The sequence below is a fragment of the Rhincodon typus genome, chromosome 7 (assembly GCF_021869965.1).
Source record: "Rhincodon typus isolate 14 chromosome 7, sRhiTyp1.1, whole genome shotgun sequence".
NCBI lineage: Eukaryota > Metazoa > Chordata > Chondrichthyes > Orectolobiformes > Rhincodontidae > Rhincodon > Rhincodon typus.
Window position 1 is genome coordinate 15,381,215 of NC_063338.1, and position 25,802 is coordinate 15,407,016.

Genomic DNA, 25,802 nt, shown 5'->3' on the forward strand with positions numbered 1-25,802 from the left:
CTAGGCAGTTTGGAATTTAAAAGGTGCAATGACAAGCGACTTAGAAAAGATGGATGCAGAATGAAGTAAAATTGGAAGGGGGTTATGCTGGTTATTGTCACTAGATTTTGTGAAGAATGTGTGTGAAGACAGCAAGATGGCATACTCACATGGATTTGCACCATCTGCTACAATCAGCATCCGCAGTGAGCTGAGGCTTACATCCCTCTGATCCCGTTGAGCTAACAGAGACCAGTGCATATCCCGCGATTTTACCAAAGCAATGTGAGCTGCAAAGAAACAAAAAAAAGGAGCAGGATTTGCTATTACACTTGAGATGGTCAAGACATCTTAAAATTAAATATGCAGCATTTAAACTGTCAAACGTGTTTATGCTACATTACAGAAAATACTGCAGCGGTTCAAGATGGCAGCTCACCACCTTCTCAAGGGCAACTAGAGATGGGCAATAAATATTGACCAATCAGCAACACCCATGTCCCACGAGAAATAAATAAAACTTACGTCTTAAAATAGAAGGCCCTAAATTAACATTAAATGCTATAGACTAGATAATAGACTGCAGCAGTGGTTCTCACAGTGACATAACGGTAGGCAATACCTGGGGTACATCATTACTACATCATTTAAACAGGGTCAGCCAAATCTTTCACAACATTGGCAAGACTTGATTCTGAAAAAAATTGCAGATGAAAAGCCACTGGTACTCATCACAGCAGAAACAGTGAGGCCACATTAGGATATTGAAACAGTGAAGATGCTAAATGCCCTACATGATGAGAAGCCATGCAAGGAATGAATTACTGTCATACAATATTAGTTGCAATTTTGCAGCAATCTGTCACTTTTGATATTTCTGTTCAATTGCTGCATCTCTGTACAGGAACTTCTATTATTTCATAAATCTGAGACAAATTTTTGTTCGACAGATGAGAAAAGTAAAGTATTCTGTCACTTTGATCTAGCCAGGTAAGTTTGTTTCTTTAGGCTAAAGCAATAAACAAAAGCATTACACTCTGAACTAGAAAATGTGTTACCGCAGTTTGATCCAAAGGGGGATATTATAATGGTAGAGCAGGCTCAAGTGGCCAGGTCCTTGTTCAGACTATTTAAGATAACATATTCTTTGAACCACTTGTTCATAATCTGGACTTTTCAACTGTCTTCCACTTTTTGCTTAAGATAAGCCATTCTGTTTGCTTGCATCCTATCATAGTTACGACAGGAAGGAGAAACTGATCTACTACTCTACCAGTTTGCACCAGTAGTTTAAATATGTTGATCGAATCGCCAAATTGGACAGTTGCTTTTCTTTAGCACCACTATCCAGAATAGAAGAAAACGACACCGAGCTTCTTCAATGAACTCAAAATAATGTGTTTATTTTAATTGCAATCTTATTCTTCAAACAATTGGCAAACACTGAATAACATTTACACTCTAATCCAGATCTGGTACTATATTCCTTAATCCCAACACAGACATACCCACACATCACCAAAATACCATGCTCCCTGAAGAGATAAGTTAAAGGTATAATGGAAAATGACGCTCCTGTAGGTCAACGGTCTGAACACCAAGGATACAATCAAGTGAGAGCAAGAGGTTGAGGGGTGACCTTATAGGGGTTTATAAAATCATGAGAGGCACAGTTAAGGTGAATAACAAGGGTCTTTTCCCAAGGATGGGGGAATCCAAAATGAGGGGTCATATGTTTAAGGTGAAAGGAGAAAGTTTTAAAAAGGACAGGAGGGGCAACTTTTTTAATATACAGAGGGGTTCATGCATGGAATGAACTGCCAGAGGAAGCGGCGGATGCAGGTACAGTTACAACATCCAAAAGACATTTGGATAAGTATATGAATAGGAAAGGTTTGGAGGAATATTAGCCAAATGTAGGCAAGTAGGTCTAGCTTAGTTTGGGGAAATGGTCAATGTGGAAGAGTTGGACCAAAGAGTGTTTCCATGCTGTATGGCTCTATAAGTGACTTGTCACAGTCCACCAGATTTCCTGTTCACAAAATCAATGTGAGCTGCTGTATTCACATTGTACTTATCACACCATCGTGGTGTGAGAACGAGTTAGCAGCCAATCAACAGATACATTGTCAATGATTTAAAATTTTAATTTTCCTACAGTGGTGGTTCCCCAAATTGACCACAATTCCTCAGCTGAGGCTTAACCCATAACTTGATTAACAATGAACATAATTACCTTACATTGCATGCTATTGCTTTTACTACATACAAAGAATCCTTATGCTTTTTAGAACAGCCTTCTCAACTCGCTTTATCACTTTCAAAGATATGCGCCCATGAGATCATGATGGAAAAAAGAAACATATCTATTTTTGTGAGATATGACGCAAGGTGAGATAAGAATCTGAACGGTGCTGGCAAATTCAAAGCAACCTAAATTTGTACGAAATTGTCATTAGCCAACAGCAGAGTATGAAATGGACAGAACGATCTTTGCCTGTTCAACGTCTTTTGAACAAGTTATGACCATACCTTTGTAGGCATAAACTTTCTGTATCCAGGAAAGAGGGTTCACCTTCATCAGAGCATATGGGATGTTGATCACATGCATCCTGTTCATGACACTCTGTCAAGAGACATAAAATATGAGTGAATTGCACTTTGATGTCTCAAACTGAACACTGATAAATGGCTGACAATCGAATCACGATCATCAACTTTCAAAAGAGATTTAAGCGGGGGTTAAGTTGGTTTCACAATGACATGCCTGCCAATCAGAATTCAGAGCCACATCAACCTTCTGCAGTTGATTCAACAATGCAATAACTGAGCCAAGCTGGTCTCCACTTGGTCAGGATGCAGCTGGTGTGGCGCACACAGAATGCCCATGGAAAGGTACAACACTGGGGCCGGATTCTTCAGTGGTTGGGCAATGGTGATATTGGCTGGACCAGCAAAAAGGATGCAATAGGCAGTTTGCCTATTGAGGAAAATGAATAATTTGAAAATGTCATAATTCTGAACTGTTTAGATTTACTTTGATTAAGGAGAGATCTGCTGCTGGGCTTTCAAGACAAGCAATTTGGGGCGACATGTTGGCTCAGTGGTTAGCACTGTTGTCTCACAGCGCCAGGGACCCGGGTTTGATTCCAACTTTGGGCGACTGTCTGTGTGGAGTTTGCACATTCTCCCTGTGTCTGCGTGGGTTTCCTCCCACAGTCCAAAGATGTGCAGGCTAGGTGGATTGGCCATGCTAAATTGCCCGTGGTGTTCTGGGATGTGTAGATTAGGTGGGTTATAGGGGGATGCTCCAGGGGTTGGTGTGGACTTGTTGGGCCGAAGGGCCTGTTTCCAAACTGTAGGGATTCTATGATGAACAAACAGACCAACTAGGAGAGGACGAGCACAGGAGGAAAGCTAAATCATGCAACCAGGGGAAAAATACATAGAGAAACATCAAAGATAAGAGTAGGCCATTTGATGTCGAGGTTGCTCCACCGTTCAAAATGATCATGGCCGATCATCAAGTTCAACATCCTAATCCCGTCTCCACCCACCCCTCCAAAGGCCTCGATCCCTTTAGCCACAAGAGCTATATCTACCTCACAACACAATGTTTTGGCCTCAACCACTTTATGTGGCCGTGAATTCCACAGGTTCACCATTCTCTGGGTGAAGAAATTTCTCCTCATTTTAGTCCTAGAAGGTTCATCCTTAATCCTTAAACTGTGACACTTGGTTCTGAACTCCCCCTACTATTGGGAGCATCCTTCCTGGATTAAACTTGTCTAGTCCTTTTGGGATTTTATAGATTTCAATATTCTGCTTCTGTATTCATGTTACGAAGGATGGTTTCAGATAAAGGGCTTCTTACAATGAATAATAAAAGCTCTGTACTGTTGACTACGTCATACTGCTCTGGCAAAAACTATCAGTGAATGCCACATTAGGCATGCAAATCTCTGAACATCACCCTAAAAAGCTGTAAACGTAAGTGTTGTAAGCCAGTGCAGGAATGATGGGACAAATGGTCTCCGTCTATGCCATAACAATAACATGACAATGTCTAACCGGTTTTCAGCCGAATATGTCAGCAACCATACCTTTCTCCATGATACAGAGATTTAGGCAGAGATGACAGGTGATAACACAGATCCAGATTAACTGCATCAGATTAACACAGTGGAAGAAAGCTACAGATAGCACAAGGTCTTAATAGACTGATCAGGTGGGCAGAAAAGTGACAAATAGAATCTGGAAAGGTGAGTGGTAATGTGCTTGGGAAGGTAAACAAGACAAAGGATACATGATAACTGTGAGGTTACCGATAAATAGAAGGGAACAGAGGAAGCTCTGCTGAAGGTCTGAAATTATGCAAATCAATATCAAGGTCACAAGGTTGAAAAGTGCCTAGTAGAAAAATAAGTCATTGTTTTGCAATGTTGAAGTTCCCTGGAATAATAAACAACATTAATAACAGTGGAACAAAGAATCAAGATTGTAGAAATGCAGTTGTTCAGAATCTTACTTGCAGGTGGAACAGAGATGTCCGGAAAAGTAATTACTGAACCCAAATCTGAAGTTGTCAATATATAAAGACTATTATGAACAGTGAAAGTTGCTGATTATACATCCCAATATGGGAGGAGGCTATCTCCTGCATGTGCATCATAAAGTACCAGGGGATGATGAGATAGATTATGAATGATTGAGGACCAGATTAAAGTGTTAAAGACCAAACAGTTTTTTCAAAACGTTAATAGAAGAAAACATCGTTGGTGATTACTGTTCGTGGTAATCAGGCAGCATGTTCTCTGAATTCAGAAGCTGGAGTGTTTGGGAAGGGCAAATCATGGTTCTCAGGGAAAGGAAAGCAACAAGGGTGCAAGGGCAGAAGATAGCAGTTCCACAGTTGAGGGCTGTCTACTATAGTGATGTGTAATCTAGCCGAGGAACCAGGAAGAAAGTTCAGAAGTTTGGCATTTATTTAGAGAGATTTGGGGTGGGAATTCAGAACAGTCAGACCAAAGCAAAAGCAGCGCAGACACCAGTAGTGATGCGAATGACCGAGGGATGCATAAAGTTTCATAGTCAGAGGGGTGGAATGGTTTGGGGGTTTATAGGATACAAGGAAAGGGAATACATAGGCCATGAAGGGATGTAGAGACATGTATGAGAATTCTAAGTTGACCAATAATCAGTTGGTGATAACAGACTGATATGCAAGGCTGGAGAAACAGAATTAACCGAAGAGTGCAAGAAAAAACAAAGTAGTGATCTCAGCTGGCAAAAGCAAGTTCTGACACATTTGGGTTAAGCAGATATGGATACAGGCTACATAATGAAATTGAAAAACAACAGCTTTTATGCCTGGGGGAACATGGGATCAGAAAAACTGTTTAGGGGCAAAGCAGGCACTGATTGAGGTTGCTCACATTTAACTTCAGCCCAAGGTTTGCCAAGAAGGCAGATGGAAACAAAGGCAAGAAAGTGGTGCTTGTGGGAGGCGCCAGGGACAATGACTTTAATCTTGCCAGTGTTCAACTGGAGGAAGTTAGCTCCATTTCAACTACATGGAATTCCACAACTTGGAGTTCTGGCAAGCAAGCGTTCATCAGCACAAAATGAATAAAAGCAGAGTTCTATCAAAACTCCAAGTATGTCCGGAAAAGGAGGAGTAAGTTCCATATTTAAAAGGTTCTCCCAGCCAAGAAAAGAGTGCACTCTGCTCCTAACAATGGGGCTTATTGATCTCCACAGTCAAACAAAAATTCTACAGGATAAACGTAAACCCACAGAAAGCACATCAGTCAAAGTACTGATTCAAATGATACATCATAAAAGCAATCTATAAAGCAGTATAATTTGTAGACTTAAGACAAAGAGAGTAAAGTATTATAGCACTTTAACATATTCTGTGTGCAGACAGCAAAGTAACAACTGTGATAAAGAGAAAAAAAATCACAAAAATGTAACTGAGAGCAAAGATCATGTGGTTTCATAATTCTTAAGCCATGATAAAAATAGGAAGTCTTGCTCTGGTTTCTCACCAATTAAGAAAACCTGAAAATAGGTGATATTCTGGCAATCGATGCTCAAAGTACATGGTGATGACATGCAAATTCACTCCAGCATACCCCAAAATGCTTCGGGAAATGCTCAGTAGTAAGCAAACAAAACAATATTGCCTCTTATGGGGCACTGAGAAATATTTAAAAAGGAGAGTTCTTCCTTGATGTTGGCAGCTGATCACTCACCAGTGAGTCGGTCAACAGCAAGTACTGGTGAGGAATTACCCGGTTATTTAGGCAAGTAGTGCTGGTGACCAGGGCTGTTGAGGTCCAGCGGTTGGTCAGGTCGTGAAGGCTGTTGGTGCAGGTGCATCGTTACAGTGGGGAGGAAGCATGGGTCAGTTGGTGTTGGAATGGACGGCAGGACAGCAAGAGACAGTTGGGCAGGCACTGTGAAGAAACGAGGGGGAAGCGGGAAGGGGGAACGGGGGACCAGTCATTTTGAAAAATCTTTTATTACTAACTTATGCCTGTTGACCCATGGCGTCTAGAAAATTTGCTGTGGTTATAAAAATTTAACAATGGGCCGATGACTAAAGATGTTGACAAATTCTTCTCATTCTGCTTTTGTGCAAGATACACCAACACAAATAAACTAGGTATTGTGACTATATGATTGTATCACCTAATGAAGGGATGAGTAAGACTGAAAAAGTAACCCCCAAGAATCAAAACGTAAACCACAAGAGCCCTCAAAAAGGAAAAGTTGTGTCATGACTTTTTGGATTTAAGAAACACAGCAGGAAACTCCTACAAACAACAATGCAATTAAATGACCAGATAATCTACTTTCCTGCTGATGACTGAGTCATAAATATTGGCCAGGATATCAGGGGCAACTGTAGGTGCAGACGCTGGAGAAACTAAACTGTAGCATCTGTGGAGAGGGAAACAGTTGACATTTCTAGTGCAGCATGACAAAGGGGTAACAGTCCCACTTGTCTTTGAAAAAGTGCTTTGAGATCTCATAAATATACCAGAACATCTCATCTAAAAGCCCACCCCTCTGATAATGCAATACACCATCAGTACAGAGTGTCAGCGTTGAATTTTATGCTCAATGCCAGGAATGGAATTTGAACTCAGAAGCTTGTGATTCAGAGGTGAGTGTGTTACCAACTGAGCCATGAATTAGAGGCCCAAAAACAGTTGTGAAGAGGTGGTATATCAGACTTGAAATATTAACTTCGTTGCTCTCTGCACAGATGCTGCCAGACTTGCAGCGTTTCTCTGAAACTCAGTTTTCATTTCAGATCTCCAACATCTGCATTACTTGGCTTTTATTCATTAAAGGCTCCATCATGTATAGTGGGTACATTACATTTAACCTGCAATCTATATGCATTAGATATGTATTATGAACCCATGTTTGAGAGTGGAACTGTTATAGCAGCTTCAACTGTTGCTACTACTGCCAAATATAAATTCCCAACAAAAATTTAAATCACAAGGTGGCTAAAGTTTTTGAACGTCACTGTAGTATGTGAAATTCTGCATTAGCAACTCACTTCCAAAATCACACTGAGGTTTAACGGCAGTCCCTATTCACACATTGGTCAGACATTATGTTCAAAACGACTTCAAACACTTCCCATGTCAGTTGACACCATTTAAAAATGATTAAATTTACTTGAACATTATCAAGTTGCAAACTGCTCAGTGAACACCTTTGTCTGCCCAAAGAGGGCAAGAGTATAAATGGTCACTTGGCAATCGACAAAAATAGGAAAGACAAATGATTTGCTGTTTGACCAATTTTGGTATGGATGCCTTCAAAAGTGGGCTCAATGACAAATTTCTTCAGACAACCCATTTGACACGTAAATGTTTCCACTAGAATGCATGTGATAAGACTAAGTGATCTAATGTATAGTAAATCTTGGCAGTGTACAGAAAACAATAGATATTGTACACCATAGGTATCTCAGTTTATTTTGTGAACATGTTGATTAACTGTCTGGAGAAACAGACAGGCTTTGTCCCTCAAAGCTAAACTGGACGCAATACTTACAGTTAAAATGCCATGCCACAGCCCAGCATCTCTTTTAAAGTCCAAAACATTTGTTAATGTTTCCCCTGCAATACAAAAATAGAACAGTCACAGCTCAACTGTACGTTGCTTTACTCAGTTGCTCTGACAAAACGGTTGCAATCTGCTCTATAAACACTGCAACCAGATGGCTTATAAAACTGTTCATAACATTCATGTTGTAGCACTGGTATGTCATACATACACAAATCAATAATATTAGCAGCTCTGTTATTTGTGGGAAAAAGCTTTTGATTCATTAAAACTCTATCTCAATGCAGTGTTAATCAACTTGACTTACATATGATGCATGAGGCAGTAACTTCTGTAACACTTCACTAGTGAATACATTATTATAGATCCTTTCAAATAGCTACAAAATCAATAGAAACAATGAAACATTGACTGTTGCATCCTAATAAAAATATTTCTTCAAGCTCCAAGTTGATTAAATGTCTAAATTCGCTTACTGATTTCATACAAAATGTCAAATAAGATCTGACATTTGCTTTCCAGACTTGAAGTGACCTCTTCCAGCCAAGGATTCAAAAATGGAGCTATAATTTGCACTAATAGTCCAAGGGTTTTTATTTGGTGGGAGGGGCAGGGTTGGAATAAAGCTTGAGCCACTTCTATCTGATCATCATCCAATGACCTGTTGGACATGCAGTAACTGCACGATCAAGTTCAAACTCTATAACGGGAAGGGTAAGACCTTAAAGGTCAATTAATTTGCAAATATTCATTGCCTCAGCTCGCCTATGAAAATGCTGGAATGCCGTTGAGACACGAGAATGCTGTTACTCCTCAGATCAAAGCAGACAAAATCAACACCTCCAGCAGAGAAAGAGGAAAAAATTACACAAAAATTACATACTCCACATTGGCTTAGTTGATGGTCAAGGTTCAGTTTGGCATATCCTCCCATACACCAGAGTTGGAAATCTTATCCATGACATTCCCCACTGACAAGCCTCCTCCAACCCTCGTTTCACTTTGAAACTAAAAAAAATTCTTAGATTCTATCGTCCAGCAATAAAAACTTTACTTCTGAAAATCAATTAGACATAAGCTCACCTTCAGTGTATCCACAGCTTTGGCTAAGGGCATGGCAATGTGCTAACATGGCAGTCTGAGATATGGTTATACCCATTGAACTTCCTTCTTTACTGGTCTTATACTGAAGGAGAAACAAGAATGCTGAATACGAATACTGAAAAATTATCAATGATGTACATTCTAAACCACAGAAACATTATCAAGTTCACTTGCATTTGGAAACATTTCCATGATTTTTCTGTTACTTGTTTCTAAGTGTTTGTGTTGCTGTGTTCCGTATCCTAAATTATACTTGGAACATAGGAACAGAAGGGGAATATTTTTTCCCCTCAAACCGGACAAATCATGATTGATTTGAGACCAAACTTCACCTATTTTTTGTTATATCCTTAATACCTCAGATTTACAAAACTCTATCAATTTCAAACTTAAAATTTACAATGGATCCACCGATCATCATTTGTGGAAGAGTTCTAAACTTGTATTTCCGTGTGTGTTAGGATGTTCACTAATTTTATTGCTGAAGGATTTTGCTCCAACCTTCAGATTCCAACCTATACTCTGACTCACCAACAAACATAAACTACCTTTCCTCTATCTACCCTATCTGTTCTGTTCAAAATCAAAACATCAACCAAATTACCCCTTGAAACTTCAAAATCCCACAAAGTACAATTGTAATTTGTGCCATCTTTTGATTTACTTAAACATTCAAGTTCAAGAACTTTCCTAGCAACTTAATGCAACATTTCCTCCAAGGTCAATACATATCTTGCCTTGAGGTGCACTGCCCAGAACCACTCTTGGTGTGATCTATTGGTGGTTGTAATAACAAATAGAATTTCTACCCTTCATGTACTCTTGATCTCGAGACATTAAGGTCAGCATTTCATTGGCTTTGTTCATAATTTTATCCTCATGTTCGTGATATTTACCTGGACTCCATATCCCTTTGGATTGCTTCCAGATTTTCAGCACTTATAAAGCAGGGGGTATTTTCTTATCCAAGATGGATGACCTAAACTCAATTGTGTAGAAATCCATTGCCATGCTTTGACCCAGTCACTTAAATTGATATAAATATTTCTTTCCAAACTTATGATTCTATCTATTCCACTCGTCCTGTGTGCATCAGATGTAAATTTGGGTATGTGGCTTTCTACCAAATAATTAATAAATAGTAAATAATTGAACAAACGCCACAGTCCCCGCAAAGTTACTATTAGTTACATCCTGCTAATTAAAGTACCTGTCCATTATCCCTATTTTGACTTCTTCCACTCAGTTGATTTCCTAACTAGGTCAACAACTTTCCTCCAAATCATGAACTTCAACTTGTGCTCACTGTCTTAGAGGTGTGGCTCAAATACTTCTTTTTATAAAAGTCCACATAAATCGTATGGAGTCTTTAATATGGGAAGCGATGGCCTGGTGGTATTATCGGTGGACTGTTAATCCAGAGATCCAGATAATGTTCTGGGGACCAAGATTCGAATCCCACCAAAGCAGATGGTGGAAGTTGAATTCAATAAATATCTGTTATTAACAATCTAATGATGATCATGAATCCATTGTCAATTGTTGGAAAAACCCATCTGGTTCACTAATGTCCTTTAGGGAAGGAAACTGCCACCCTAACCTGGTCTGGCCGACATGTGACTCCAGACCCACAGCAATGCGGTTGACTCTAAACAGCCCGCTGGGCAATTAGGGATGGGGCAATAAATGCTGCCGAGCTAGTGACACCTCATCCCGAGAATAAATTTTTAAAACGTGAAAACATTCTACTGCACTTTATTGGAGTACTATGAAACAAAATTTAACTTCCATTGAGATTACTTGGTCATTGTCTTTAGCCACCTCTATAAAAAAAAGTTCAATCAGGTCCTTCAGGCATGACCTTCATTTTACAGATCCATTTTGCTCTGCTGATTGGTTGAGCGTTTTCAATGTATTCAGTCATCCTATCCGTAAATATGGGCTCTAGCTATTTTCTGGCCACAGATGTTAGGACTGATCAGTCTACAGGTTAGACTTCAGAAGGCATTCATTTACTCCTCTTGTAGAGAATTCATAAACACGTCCTTTTGAATTCATGGACTATGAACCACAAATTCCAGACATAGCTCAAGTGAACAAATCTAATGGCTTCTGAAACATTGCGGATCAGATGCACAAGTGAATGGGACACTGTGCAGGTACTGATGTGCCAACCCAGTTCTGTTTGGGACATTTAAATTTCCAATGAGAAAATTCCCCTCTTCCACATGACGCTCACAAATACCTCTGACTCAGAGTTAAGAACTGGATACTTTGGGCTAGTTCCAATATACTTATCTGAATTGTTGGCCAGGAAATGCTAGACAGATTACAATCTGGTTTTAAAACCTAGCTAAGTCCATGATTGACCATCTGCACCCCTAACTGAAGCTAAATATCCTCCTAGAAGGGTACCCCCAGATCAGACAACAAATACTCCCCCAACCAGCCAACTACCCATTCATTCATTACACAGGACTGTGAAATTTTGCAATTGGCAGCGAGAAAGGGACGTGTCAAGGAATCCCCTGTATATGTTCTGCTTTAGAGCTCCCAATGCATGCCTTGCTCCGCATTTCTGGAAAATTCGATTTGGAACGTCCTGGAAGATATAGAGAAGTGTCACGTTGGAGCAACTTGCCAGCAGAATGACATTCCGCAATGACTGTTACTGCTCAGGGGATACAAGCCATTTTAATCATTCACCTAGTCACTGTAGTTTAGATGTATCTTTATTATATTGTGATGAAAGGTGCAAGAGTTACATGTAGACTTTTTCTTTCTTTTAAAGAAGAAAATAGTCTGGATTTCAAACTAGTGGTATTTGGGTACTGGTTAATTTAAAGGGGTTTAAAAATTAATTAAGGCAATGTTTCAGGAATCAGGACTGTAACTGCCTGTTGGATAGAGCAGGAAGCCATAGTAAACACTTGAGTGTTAACAGACCTTTGTTTATTTTCTGTAGTTTAAGGCAGATGAGAGAAAACTTTAAACTTTTGCTGCAGCAGAACCTATGATGAGCACGATTTTTTTAAAAACTGAGTTTAAAAACTTTTGGGTTCAATTTGAAGGAGACCCGAGGTCAGAAGCAAGTACAGCCTCTTCTAGAATAGAAGATTGTTTAGAACAATTAAGTGATATGTTCATGAAACAGTTTAGAAATTTCCAGTCCCGGAGTGCATGGTTTGAACTCTGCACATTTATTAAAAGACTAAGAAAGTCTAACTTCTCAGTTCGGCACATATTTAAGGAAAAAGACTTGACCACTCACAGGTCAGTAACTGAGAAGCAGTTAAGTCAAACCTAAAGTTTAGACAGAGATGGAAAATGTCTCAAGACTTTCATTAAAAGCAAAGTGAGGGGGCTGGGCAGCAGATGAGATTTTGTTTTGCAATGCACTTTGAAATCTTTCTGACTGTATTATATTTAGATAGCTTATTTGTTTTATTTGATTAATTTTGGTTGTTGCTTAATAACTGTTTTATTGTTAAAATCAAATACTCAGCCTTGCGCACTGAAATTTCAGTGAAAGACTGCCACCTTGACTAAGATGAGCCAAAAAAATCTATTGAGCTAGATTTCATTCTGAGATTTGACCTGTCCAGTAGTAAGACCAGCTGGTATCCTCCCAATATCACTGTACCAACCACAAGACAAGTGCAACCTGACCCAATATACCATGAATGGAACAAGCTTGTTCTGCAATAATTGAGAAATATATTTGAAGTGAACCTTACAGGGGATATCCTAAAACATTTACTGTCTCTACCAATGACGATATATTTCAATGAAGGGCCATGGGGTCATTTAACTTAATCCTTTTGGCTATAAACCAATCATCTTTCATTTGGAGGATCTCGTAGTTTCTTTAATAACTCCCATATTTTGGCCTCCACTTCCTTCGAATTTATTTCATCTGTTGATTACCTTGCATACAAATAGTTCTTGGCATTAAAACCTACATTTGTCTATCAAAACCAGCCTTGCAACTCTCCTGTGCTGGCACTTTTAGATGTTTTTCTGGGTTCAATTTCCTTACTAGGTTTTTATACACCTCTACAGCTTCCTGGAGATCTCTATTTTGGCCCTATGTTCAATAGGTCTACATGACTCATCTCTCCAGTGTTATCTCCATTTTGATCCTTACTTTCACAGAAAACCCAAGGCCTAGATGATCCTCTTAGGATTCTTGATCCTATTAAATTGCCCAATTATTCAGACCAAGCTCAATGGTCTCAAATTGCCATGATATGATTGTTTGCCTTCACTAGATGAATGTGGCTAATGTTCACTGCCTGCTGCAACAGGATTATCATAGAATCACAGAATTCCTATAGTGTAGAAGCAGGCCCTTCAGCTCATCAACTCCACACCAACCTTCTGAACAGCATTCCACCGAGAACCACACCTCCACCTTATCCCTGTAACACTACATTTCTCATGGCTAATCCACCTAGCCTGCATATCCCTGGACACTATGGGCAATTAAGCATTGCCAATTCATCTAACCTGCACATCACACGAACCGAGAGAGGAAACCCACGCAGACATTGGGAGAATGTGCAAACTCCACACAGACATGCGCCCCATGGTGAAATCAAACAGGGTCCCTGGTGCTCTAAGGCAGCAGTACTAACCACCGAGCCACCATGCCGCCCTATCAATTCTTGCTAAATCTGTCTTCTTTCATCGTGGCTGCAGTTCATCTCTTAGGACTTTTCAATAAGCATCCCTTACTGTTTTTTAATGTCTGATGTTAGATGATACACTGAAGTCCTCTAATGCACAAACCTCCTAAGTAGCAATTTAATCGTTTTCTTCTCTTCATGCTCATCAATATGGTTTATTTCGAGTTGGAATTGGCTTTTGAGCTACCCTTTTGCTACAATACAGTAGTTGAAGAAACTTTGTTAGATACCTTTAATTCAAGGCACCACCTAAAATAATGCAACATCTAGTCAGTGAACAAGAAATATTTTAAAAGGTAAATGAATGTTTATTAAATTAAAATCTAAGTTCAAGAGAACATTGTACATTACGAGGTTAGTTCAGGACCTACCTCAATGTAAGCAATATTGTTGCCAGCATCCCTAATCACGGGATGCCAATCTTTCGGAGGCTTTGACAAGTGTTTAACATCTGTTACAAACCAACCCAGTCGAGGCCAACCTGCAAATGGAATAATGGTGTAATAATTCTGATTACCTAAGGTTTTGATGCAGAGGTGGAGATTGAAGATATCCATAATCTAATTGGCAGAAAGTACTTGAATGTAAATTCTTCCAAATATTTTAACTCAGATTTTATTGCATTAGTAACAATGAAATGCATAATTAAATTTTGATGGCAATTTGAAGAAATTTGGTAATAGCATTTTGCTGTCAAAAGGAACTCTCACGAATGAAAATTTGCCATCAAAATACCACACCATTTCTGTGGCTTAGTTCAGTTTCTATTTGCTTTATGAATAGACATTACACAGACAACCCAGATTCACACTGTTGGTACTGATCACTGATGAAAATGGGTAATATTTCAATTTGAACTAGTGGTGAGACAACATAGTCCCATAAAAGACTGATGAACGATTAGCTAACACACCACAGCAGACTTCTATTCAAAGGTTTTTGTGACTCATGGGAGTAAATACAAAATTACCTTTTTATTGACATCATCTTCCAATAAAAACCTGCAGCTTCCCCTTCCAATGCCATCAGAATATCCAGCATTTTTAAACATGCTTCCAGGGTTTTTGCCTGAAGTGTACCCTATGGAGATCTATTCCTGAGGTTGATCACTCGTGTATTGAACTTGCTGGTTAAAACATCTTTTAAAACAGTGTTGCGGTAGTTACGTTCATTATCCACTGGTTGCAAATAAACATGCAATATTACCTTTAAATTGCACTACATCCCCAGTTTGAGACTTTGGTAATCCTTTGTGACAGGCATCGCAGGTGAGTGCAACTGTCACACCACAGCTGCCAAGCAGAAAGCCAATTTGTTGACTGCCAGCATCCTACCAAGAACAAATAAAACATTTTAGGCAACATTTGAAAATTTCAGCACTCCAGATACAATGGCCCTAATCTGGAGTTGCTGAATCAACATCAACAGAGATGTTGATCAACATCAATTTTAGGATCAAACATGCAGATGACAGCTGACATTACCTTTCTAGTTAGTGGTACTTCAATGGGCACAGGAACTAATTCTGCTAAAAGGCAACCGTAAAATGCCACAATAAATGCCACAGGGTCATTATTTGGATACACCAAAGCCACCTATAAACAGAACAGAGAAAATTTAGTTGAATGCCTAGCAATGACAAACATGTAAAGTACTCCCACAGTGCCTACATTAAATATGACGATCATACAAATGTGCATGTCTGAATAAACTAATGATGTTCAGAGGAAAATACAGACAGAGGGTCATTGTTAAATCATACTTCAGTTTCAGATGTTAATCAAAATCTGTGCTTTTAATGAATGCCTGGAAAATATGAAGGAAACTCAGGGGGCTAAAGACCAATACTTCCTCTGTACCTAATGGATGCATCCGAGGACATTAAGGGAAGCAGCTTCTGAGATATTGGATGCGCAGGAAGCAATCTTCATAAAATCCTTTGATTCTGAAGAAATCCCAGAGGACTGGAAAACTACCAAAGTAACATCTTTATTTAAGGGTAGGAGATGAAGAGAAAAGTTAACTATAGACCAGTTAGCTGAACGTCTGTTATTTGGAATATGTTAGAATCTATTACAAAGAGCATTTAGAATGCATAATATTAACAAGAATAGTCAGCACAGCTTCATGGAAGGTAAAATCATGCCTAACAAAATTATTAGAATTCTTTATTGATCCTGCTTGTTACTTCCTTAAAGAGGAAACAGTGGGTGCAATATATTTGGAGTTTTAGAAGGTATTTGATAAGGTACCACACATTAGTCTAGTTCAGAAGATAAGAGGCCATGGTGCTGGAGGTGGTATTTTAGCTTGGATAGAGGATTGGCTAACTAAAAGATAACAAAGCCTTAGGATAAGGGGGCTCTTTCAGACTGACAACCTAGAACTTAGTGGTGCCACAGGGATTAGTGCTGGGGCCACAAGTATTTACAATAAAGGCCAATATTTCATTTGTCATTTAAATATTCAGCTGCTCTTTTCTTCCTGTCAAAATGCATTGCCTCATTTCCCCACGTAACAGTCCATCTGTCAAGTTTTTGCCCACTTGCTTCACCTATCTATATCCCCAGCAGACTTGTTGCATCATCCTCACTACTGCCTTTCCACCTATTTTTGTGTCATCTGCAAACTTGACAATAGTACATTCACTTTGATTATCCAAATCATGACTGTAATATTGTAAATAATTGTGGCCCCAGCACTGGTTAAGTGATACTTTACCAGTTACTGGTTGCCTGCCGAAAATGCCCACCTTATCCCGACTGTCTTCTGTTAGCAAGCCAATCTTCTATCCAAGCTAATACACTGTATCCTGCACCCTCTAATATTAAATACAGGAATGACTGATTTGTAGTTTATAATCTCACCTTAGTCCATCTGCTTCACCTAAGACATGACACATCTAAATGATGATTCTGGGGTCAGGAATAGCTTCATCATGCTTTAGGTCACGAAGCAATCAGGAGCAAAACCAATTGCAATTTTTGAGTATTCTAATTCCAGCACCTTGTCACTACCCTCGCTAAAATAATGGTATTCAGCAAGTACCACATATGAATGGAGACTTTAGCAGTGAATGAATATACATCCCATTATGTACTTCAAGTGAAAGGAAGGTTTACATTTATTTCACACCTTACATGATTGGTGGACATCCCAAAGCTCTATATAACCAATGGAGGGTGCTTGTATATCACTGTTATAAGAAATACGGCAATCAACGGTGCACTGTAATCTCCCACAAACAGAACAGTGATGATAACCCTAAAATCTTGCTTTATTTTCAATGATTTGCATTGAGAGATAAATATTGACCACGACACCAGGGAAAGTCTTTTTGTTCTTCTCAGAAATGATGCCATAGTCCATATCCACCTGAAAGGGCAGGCTGGACCTTGATCTAATGCCTTTATTCAATAGAGGGCACCTGTGACAGTGCAGCACTGGAAAGCCAGCCTAGGTTTTTGTGCTCAGGTTTCTGGAGTGGGATTTGAACCTGCATGCTTCTGACTCAAAGACCAGAGTGCTACCATGGTTAACACGACTAACCAGAGAGTCATCACTTCAGCCTTCTAATGTGTAATCTAACTTTTTGCATTGGAAACTGAAATAGTGCTCCAGACAAAGTGTGTAAGTATGTGCAAGCATTAACAAGGAAGCTTCAGTAAACTGAAATCCAGAAATTAGAACTATCGCGTGTGCCTCCTTCATGTTGTAATTTTTACAACACAACAAAAAAACCTGGAAATTCTGAGCAAGAATACTTACTCTATCACCAGGTCTCAGAAGCGGATCATTCTTATTGCTCAGTTTATTGAGAAGTGTATAAGCTAGCTTGAGGCTCCGAGTCCACAGTTTCCCTGAAACAGATAAAACAAAAGTCAAATATTAATTCTAATGTATTGTAATATTTTCTTAGTTCCAGAAAGCAATGCCACACCAATGAGAAAGACAGTTTCATCACTTCAACCATCATAAATTGATAAGATTTTGTATAATTATATAATCCTGGATAAGATTACATTCATTCAACATTTGAATTAGGAAACATACTATGAACAAGATTTAGATTAGTAGCAACAACAAAAGTCTATTATCATCACTTTATTCAGTGGGCAGGTGCTTACCATAGGTGAGCGTGTAAACTGGCTTTCCTGCAGTATCCAATGAGGTCAGACAAGCCGCCTTCTGTTGTGTCGTTCCCCACCTTTGTACAGCTGCCAGCAGAGATGGGGGCCAATTCGTCACTACACCAAGTGGATCTCCTTGTAATGGCGTCGTCTGAAGACCTTCTGGTTTTGGCTGATTAGGATCGACTTGTTGAACTTGAATTGAAGCAGGATGACAAAGATAAGCAGAACGTGAAGATCAGAAAATACGTGGCTGTACTTATTCTTTAAGGTGAGATCTCTGCCCTATACCACCTTTGAGTGTATTGAAGTTGGACTAAACTGACAACCTCCATTCTTAATATAATATACTCACTCATCGGATGTGGGCATTGCTGGCTTGGCCAGCATGGATTAGTCATCCCTAATTATCCTTGAGGAAGTAGTCGTGAGCTCTCTTCTCAAATCGCTGCAGTTCATGGAGTAGATACATCCAGAGTGCAGTTAGGAAGAGAGTTGAAGAGTATGACCCAGTGACTCAGACACTGTTAAAAATGCCTATTTATATTGAAGATGGAAGACAAAAAGGACAACATACATTCCCCTTCTGGCATGGTACATTGGAAAATTAAGGACATGTTCATTATCTATAAAAACAATTGAACACTGCAAATAATGACAAAGGATTTCCTCCTCTTCAACTTTCAAGATTTGTTTTCACACCTTGCATTTTTTTTTTAAAAGAAAGAGTCGATTTCCCTAAGCCACCTATCATCATATCAATGGATGAGCAATTCCTAGTGGGGTTAATTGAAGACCTGGGTTGTGTCAAATTCAGCATGACTACGCTTCGAGATTGAGAGAGCCATATGACAAGATATGACCTCCCAGACACAGAACTCATGGAAGGTGGATGTAACAGAGAAGGTTATATTAATGGAGAGAGTTCTAGAAAGCAATTTAAACACTTGACTGAGAACTTCAAAATGAGGTTTTCAGAAACTGGGAGCTAATCAAGGTCATGGAAAGACAGGGGAAGGACATGGAAGATGAGACAGTGAAACTTTTTTTTTTTTTTTTTTTTTTTTTAAAAAGATTCATTCACGGGATGTTGGTGCTGCTGAATAGTCCAGCATTTATTGCTGGTGCCTAGTTGCCCTTATGTGGAAATAAGTTAAGGGTAATAGCGTTTTAGGCAAGTTTAAACCTAGAAATTAGAGGATGAGAGGCAAGGCATTAAAGTGAAATGGCACAGATGATGATCATTTCTGTAGGTAAGCTGATGTAGAAACAGAAGTGGATAATCTTTTTGATGGAAAAGATATGGGGGTCTGAAGCTCACCTTTGATTCAAATGGGATCAAAACAAAGCAAACAATCTAATTCAAAGATATGTTACTGTCAGGAACAGGAATGTGTTTTGTGCTGAAGGCTTAAGACTCACCAAGTGCTACTCCTCCAAGACTTCAAGTCAGACAAGTAGTGTAACAATGGCAACAGTAAGGACACCAAAGGGCTAGTGAAGCAAGCTGTCATCAATGTTTGGGGATTCTTGGGAAATTCCTCAAGGAACAAGTTTAGGAAGAGAAACAATTGCTCAAAATGTGCTTGTCATGTCCCAACTAAAGTAGTGCAGATCTAATTGCAGAATGTAGATGACCCAGCAAAATAAAAGTTATGGGGCAATTTGTCCCAAAGTCTAAACTTTGTTTCAATTTTCATCTGTTTATGAAAGAGCTTTCACAATCAAACTGAACTACTGCTGAAAACGTAAAGAAAAAATTATAAGATAAAACAACTAAATAAGATGAACATTGCTGTCAAAGACTTTTCTCTTGCTTTCATCAGTAACATTTGCAACAACACAAATGTCAGGGGAAAACCAACATTTATAGCATATGGGAAGCAAACGTTGACTGGTTGGTAGAGTGTAGCAATGAAGAATAATGATTAATGCTGATTGACAGTTAATTGCCAGGCTTGGTTACATTTTGAATCAGACAATTGGACTGTGATTAGCTGGGGTATTCCTGAGAAGTGAGCCAGCAAAAGGCTGACGCTAATTTTCTTAAGGTGGGGATTCTCTACTATTGTTTACAACAAATCCACCTTTACTAGTCAGTACACACATCGGTGTTCCAACAGTTCCAGTTCCACATGAAGGGCCCTAACAGCAACCACAAATAAGGCCTGAATCGTTCGTTCATTGTGCAAAAAAAAAAGGGTGCATCAAAGCATCCTGCGAGGTGATTGCTACCCTAATCAGATAATTTCCTGCTATATCTCACACTCATGGAAGGCCCCCAAGTCAGTCACTCTAGCTCCTCCAAACTTTGAGCAACTAGTGAAGTTATGGGCCAATTTGTCCCAAAGTCTAAACTTTGTTTCAATTTTCATCTGTTTATGAAAGAGCTTTCACAATCAAACTGAACTACTGCTGAAAACGTAAAGAAAAAACTTGCACAACTGTTTCATAAAGTTGCTATGATGCAGTGGCAATACATCCATGGCTTGTCATCAACAGGATGTGGCTGTCAAGCAAAAACCACATTCTATCAGACAAATGTGCATTAGGTATATGAATTTCAAGATTGGTGCGATATCAGATACACAAGTCCCAAAGTACAACATATCCCTTTGGCTGTCTGCAACAAGGTACTGACCGTACCTAACCAAGGTACATGTGTAAACTCACAATAGTATCCAACTTCAGATGTGAATCTGCAATTAAATAACTTTTGCCAAATAATCCCGAGTGTGTGAAGAATTACATGGGCAACCAATTTAGGACAATCAGTGGAGCTTAGTGTGGTATACTTGCGTGTACTAGAATGTACGTATATTAAAATTGGGGTCCAGTTCTTTACAGACAGAAGGAACATGTATACACATTGCGCCTGTTTCAAGCAAAAATGGGAGGCAGCTATTTGCTGGTTCATTTTTCAGGGTAATGCCCAGCCAAGTCAACCCTGTCTAGATTAAAACGTAACAAAAGCCCGGCAATTAACTACCAATCAGCATCGATGGGCACATTCTCCATGGCACCATTTCTACCAGAATCCACTTGCCAATCAATCAGCCCTCTCCTCAGTATAAATATTGGTTTTCCCTTACTTTGCATTCTTTTGCATTGCGCTGATGAGTACAAGATGAAAAGGTTTGACAATTATGTCACATTTCAGCAGTAAAAACGTGTTCTATCAAATTACCTTTTCAAATAAAATCTATATACGAAGTGAGAATGAAGAGCAAAAGAGGAAGGAAAATTGAACAGAATGATCATCCCATTACACTGCATTAACCTCTTAAATTTTACAACTTCAAATCACAGAAAAAACAGAAAATTTAGTGGTCAAAGAAACTGACTGCTGATTTAAATTTTTTGAAATTTATTGGGATACAAGCATGATTGGTTAGGTCCACATCTGTTGCCTGTTCCTAATTAACCCTGAAATTTTTTTCTTGAATTAATTCATGGGATGAGAGCATTGCTTTTAGGCAGCATTTATTGCCCATCGCTCATTGCCCAGAGGGCAGTTCAGAGTCAACCACATAGCTGTGGGTCTGGGGTCACATGTAGACCAGATCAAGAAAGGATGGTAGTTTCCTTCCCTAAAGTGAATCAGATGGGTTTTTCCCAACAATCAGCAACAGATTCATGGTCACCGCTAGATTCTCAATTCCAGATATTTATTGAATTCAAATTCCACCATCTGCCATGGTGGGATTTGAACCCAGAACGTTATCTTAGTCTTTATAACAGTCCAGCGATAATACCACTAAGCCTCTGCTTCCTCGACAAATGAAATGAGTGGCTTGCTGGGCCAATTCCAACAACAGTTAAGATCAGAACAGGACAGCACACTTCCTTCCTGAACGAGATGAATTTTTACAATAATTGATGACAGTTGTCTGCACACCTATATGGAGACTGGTTTTATATTCCAGATTTATTAATTGAACTTCAGTTCCACCAGCTGCCCCAGACCTCTGATCCCAAAGCATTCACAAGGTCCTCTGATTTGCCAGACCGGTGGCATTACCTCTGCACCTTCATCTCCCCCATGAAACTGCATACTATTGTATGAGATCACAGAAGTTCTCTCATCAAGATTCACTAACCTTCCAACTGTTCTTCAAAATCATCAACAAAGAATTCTTTTAGTGGTGGTCGCTTGGGTCGTTTGAGTGTGTTCAGAAGTTGTTGAATTTTTGATGAAACTCTGCTATTTACAGGCACACCTGGCAAAATGAACAGAAGACACATTCTTTCCAACAGTCCTCAGCAAGTCTGCTGTGTTGGCCATTTCTTTTGCTTCGAAGGCTACAATTTTCAATTGTTAAAGATCACCAAGGCAGAGTACTAAAATCTATTTCAGCAGAAAATTTGTATAGTTGTTAAAATAATGGAAGTAAAACATTTTTGAAAAGTTTTGCAGCATTTTAGGTGTCGTTGATGTATTAGACTGCAATGTAGCATCATATTTGACCTCAGATTGTTTGTAGTATCAGACACCGTTAGGATTCATATCTATCACCCTGACGCAGTGGTAGTACACTGGTCTTCAAATCAAAAGAATCAATGTTTCAAGTGTTAGTCCAGAGATTTCCGCATTAAGTGAGATAAACACCACAGTGCAGTACTGATGGAATGTGTTACTGCCGGAAGTTCCATTACTCTGACAAGACTTGAGGCCAGTATGTCACTTTTCCTCTCGGATGGAAATTAAGGATCCCAAAGTATGACTTCAAAGAAAAGTGACTGCGTTTTTCTAATGTCCTGGTAAATATTTATTGCTCAATCAACAGCTACAATACATTACTTGACTATTCTGACATTGCTCATGGCCCTTGCTGTATGCTAATTGCCAGTCACATTACTAATGACATTGAAACACTTTTGAAATGTTGTCCGTGACTGAGAAGCATCTTGAAAGGTCCCGATAAATCTGAAAATTTATGGCAGTAAAGATTTAACTGTGCTCAGTTTTGATTAATTATCTCTTTTTCTAATGGCCAGGGATCTATGTGAAATAGGTTTGAATGTTCTTAATGCAGAGTGTAGTGGTGGATCCCCATAATGCATTAAATTCCTAAACAAAACACTACAGATGGCGCATATCAATTACTGAAGATAGAAAATGCTCAACAGATTGGGCAACATCTTTGGAAACTGCAACAAGAGCAAACATTTCAGATCAATGGGTTGAGATCATAACATTCTGATGAAAATTACTTGACCTAACACTACTTAGTTTCTGTCTCGACAGATGTCTAATTTTCTGTGTTTTTCACAGCCTTATGCATTTTCTTGTATCTAATGATGATAGATTAACAATCTGATTCAAAGAAAACACAAAGGTACATGAAACCAATGAAAACATATATAACTTTAGGTGCTGCTCATTTACATGCAAGTTGTAGAAATGAAGAATGCTTAATTATGCATCTACTCCTTTCATAGCCAACTTGGAAATTATTTGCTCAGCCATGGAATACCCAGAGTTGAATTTGTTCCTTAAAGGGAAGCAAAAATCACTATCCACCCAATTCCTGCCAAAAGAACCTCCATTTAAAAATGGAGCAGAGTTTGCTTAATTAGATTCCAATTCCAATCATGACTTTGTTTTCAAGCCAGAGTTCCAGGTTCCTCTTTCCTCATACAACTGGAACATAATGTTCAAATCCCACACAAACTTACCATCAGCAGTTTCCATCTTGCTACTGTTGAAACCACAAGGAACTCCGCGAACTGAGGAAACCTGTGGCCGCTCAAAGTGGGTAGCACGCTCCGAGGCGCCAGTGGTCACATCTGGTGGTGCTGAGTGGTTATCTGAATATGAAATAAAAAGAAACATTAAAATATTGACTGTTTAACAGATAGTAACTGAAAAATAAATTAATTATTTGGTTTGTTGCATTTGCAACATACATCTTTACTTTCCACTTAATTACCCCCTTGTCTCTTTACAGGTCAAGAGGAGCAGGCTATACTTGATCAGCAGATTTTCATAGTCATGTGTACACCGTGACAATGAGTGGCAGTATGGTACAGACAGAAAGAGATTACAAAATGGCTTAATCCTTTCCATATCCAATGTCCACACAAAGTAACTGATAGGGAGGAGAGGCAACGATAAAAACTAGGGTCTAAAATCATTACCAGTCATCATAAATCCAGTAAGGAAGTCAGGAACTCAAACTGAAGAGAAGTGAAATCTACTGTCACATATTAACTGTGAGCACATTTATGATAGTATCATAGAATTATAGAACCCCTACAGTGTGAAAGCAGGCTATTCAACCCATCGAGTCCGTACCGACCCTCCAAAGAGCATCCCACCAAGACCCAACCCTGCAGTACACAATGGGCAATTTAACATGGTCAATCCAATTAACGTGAACATCACTGGACTGTGGCAGGAAATTGGAGCACCTGGCAGAAACCCACAAAGAGACGGGGAGAATGCACAAACTCCTCAAAGGAAATCACTCAAGGGTGGAACTGAACCCAGGTCCCTGGCACTGTGAAGCAGCAACGTTAACCACTTAAGGAGAAACTAGGTTAAGTGTTTCAGGGAGAAAGGAATAGGAGAATGATTTTTTGATAAGGTTACAAAGTGAAATAGAAGGAGGCTTGTGCGACAAACACCAACGTTGACCTGCTGCGTTAATTCACCTTGGGAGTGTGTTGTAAAACCCAGAGTAAAGCTTGATGCATTTTGTAACCGGGATATTCTAAAACTCACAACGAGTCTTGGCACTTATCATGCAACCGTTTCAAATTTTAAAACTGCTTTGTAACTGATTTTTTCCTGTTTGTGTTCCAAACTCAACAAACATGAATAACATGAAAAAGGTATGAAAAACATGAAAAGCATGGAAAAATGGAATGAGGCCAAGATCAGAAGCTTAGCAATACCGTTCATCGAAGAGAATTTGTTTCCACTCAACGGCAACTCAAAACATTCAAAGTGAGTGGGCTCAATGAACTTACACAAAACAAGCCTGAAATGATAACATGGAGGACATGCAAAAAAAATGATGCACCACTTATGAGTGGCTGACAATCTCCCACCATATAAAATATATAATTGTAGAATGGTACAGCACAGAAGAGACTATTTTCCACAATCATGACAATTTAAAATACTTGTCCAAATTGTCATATTTGACTGACATTTTCTCCCCCGAAGTCCTGTGGGTTTTTTCTCCCTTATACATACATCTCCTTTGAAAGTTATTATTGAATTTACTTCAGTCACATTACAGACAGTACATTCCAGATAATTGTGTAATACCTCCAGACATCATTTCTCATTCTTTTGAGAACTCTCAGGCCTGTCCTCTGCTTACTGACCCTTCTGTTAGAAATGTTTAGACATTATTTAACAAGGAAAACCACTCATTATTCTGAGCACCAGATCTCCTGACAACTTTGTCTGCTCTGAGCCATTTTTCCAGTGTCATGACCCATGAACCATGGCACCATTTCATAAGTCCCCTCTCCAGCTTCTGGAAATCCATACGCTAAGTGTCTTAATTAAAATTGCTAATAATGCTCTAACCGAACCTACCAGTGTTTTTTGAAGGTTTAGCATAATCTTCTTGCTTTCACATTCCAAGTCCCTCTACAAAGCCAGCAATTCTGCATGCTTTTTCAACAGCCTTTTCAACTGGTCCTGCTGCATTCAAAAGCCTGCATATGCATTCATAAGGTCTCTGTTCCTACACTCTGTAATTGCAACATTGCTATTACATTTTGCTCTCTCACCTCAATATGCATTTAACCACATTATCTCCATTACTTCAAGGAACTCAAGTGAGTC

The 25,802-nt window shown here is 39.1% G+C and overlaps 1 protein-coding gene across 1 annotated transcript in view; it reads right to left on the reverse strand.

Moving 5' to 3' along the window:
- LOC125483474 (disco-interacting protein 2 homolog A-like) overlaps positions 1-25,802 on the reverse strand; it is a 55,817-nt gene continuing 30,015 nt past the window's right edge. The window contains exons 4-14 of the mRNA XM_048598695.1: positions 23,675-23,806; positions 22,096-22,215; positions 17,993-18,190; positions 17,634-17,725; positions 15,350-15,460; positions 15,072-15,195; positions 14,237-14,346; positions 9,157-9,259; positions 8,062-8,126; positions 2,512-2,605; positions 1-269 (exon numbers count right to left, since the gene is read on the reverse strand). Coding sequence (XP_048454652.1) covers positions 1-269; positions 2,512-2,605; positions 8,062-8,126; positions 9,157-9,259; positions 14,237-14,346; positions 15,072-15,195; positions 15,350-15,460; positions 17,634-17,725; positions 17,993-18,190; positions 22,096-22,215; positions 23,675-23,806 — 1,418 coding nt within the window. The remainder of the gene's footprint in view (positions 270-2,511; positions 2,606-8,061; positions 8,127-9,156; positions 9,260-14,236; positions 14,347-15,071; positions 15,196-15,349; positions 15,461-17,633; positions 17,726-17,992; positions 18,191-22,095; positions 22,216-23,674; positions 23,807-25,802) is intronic.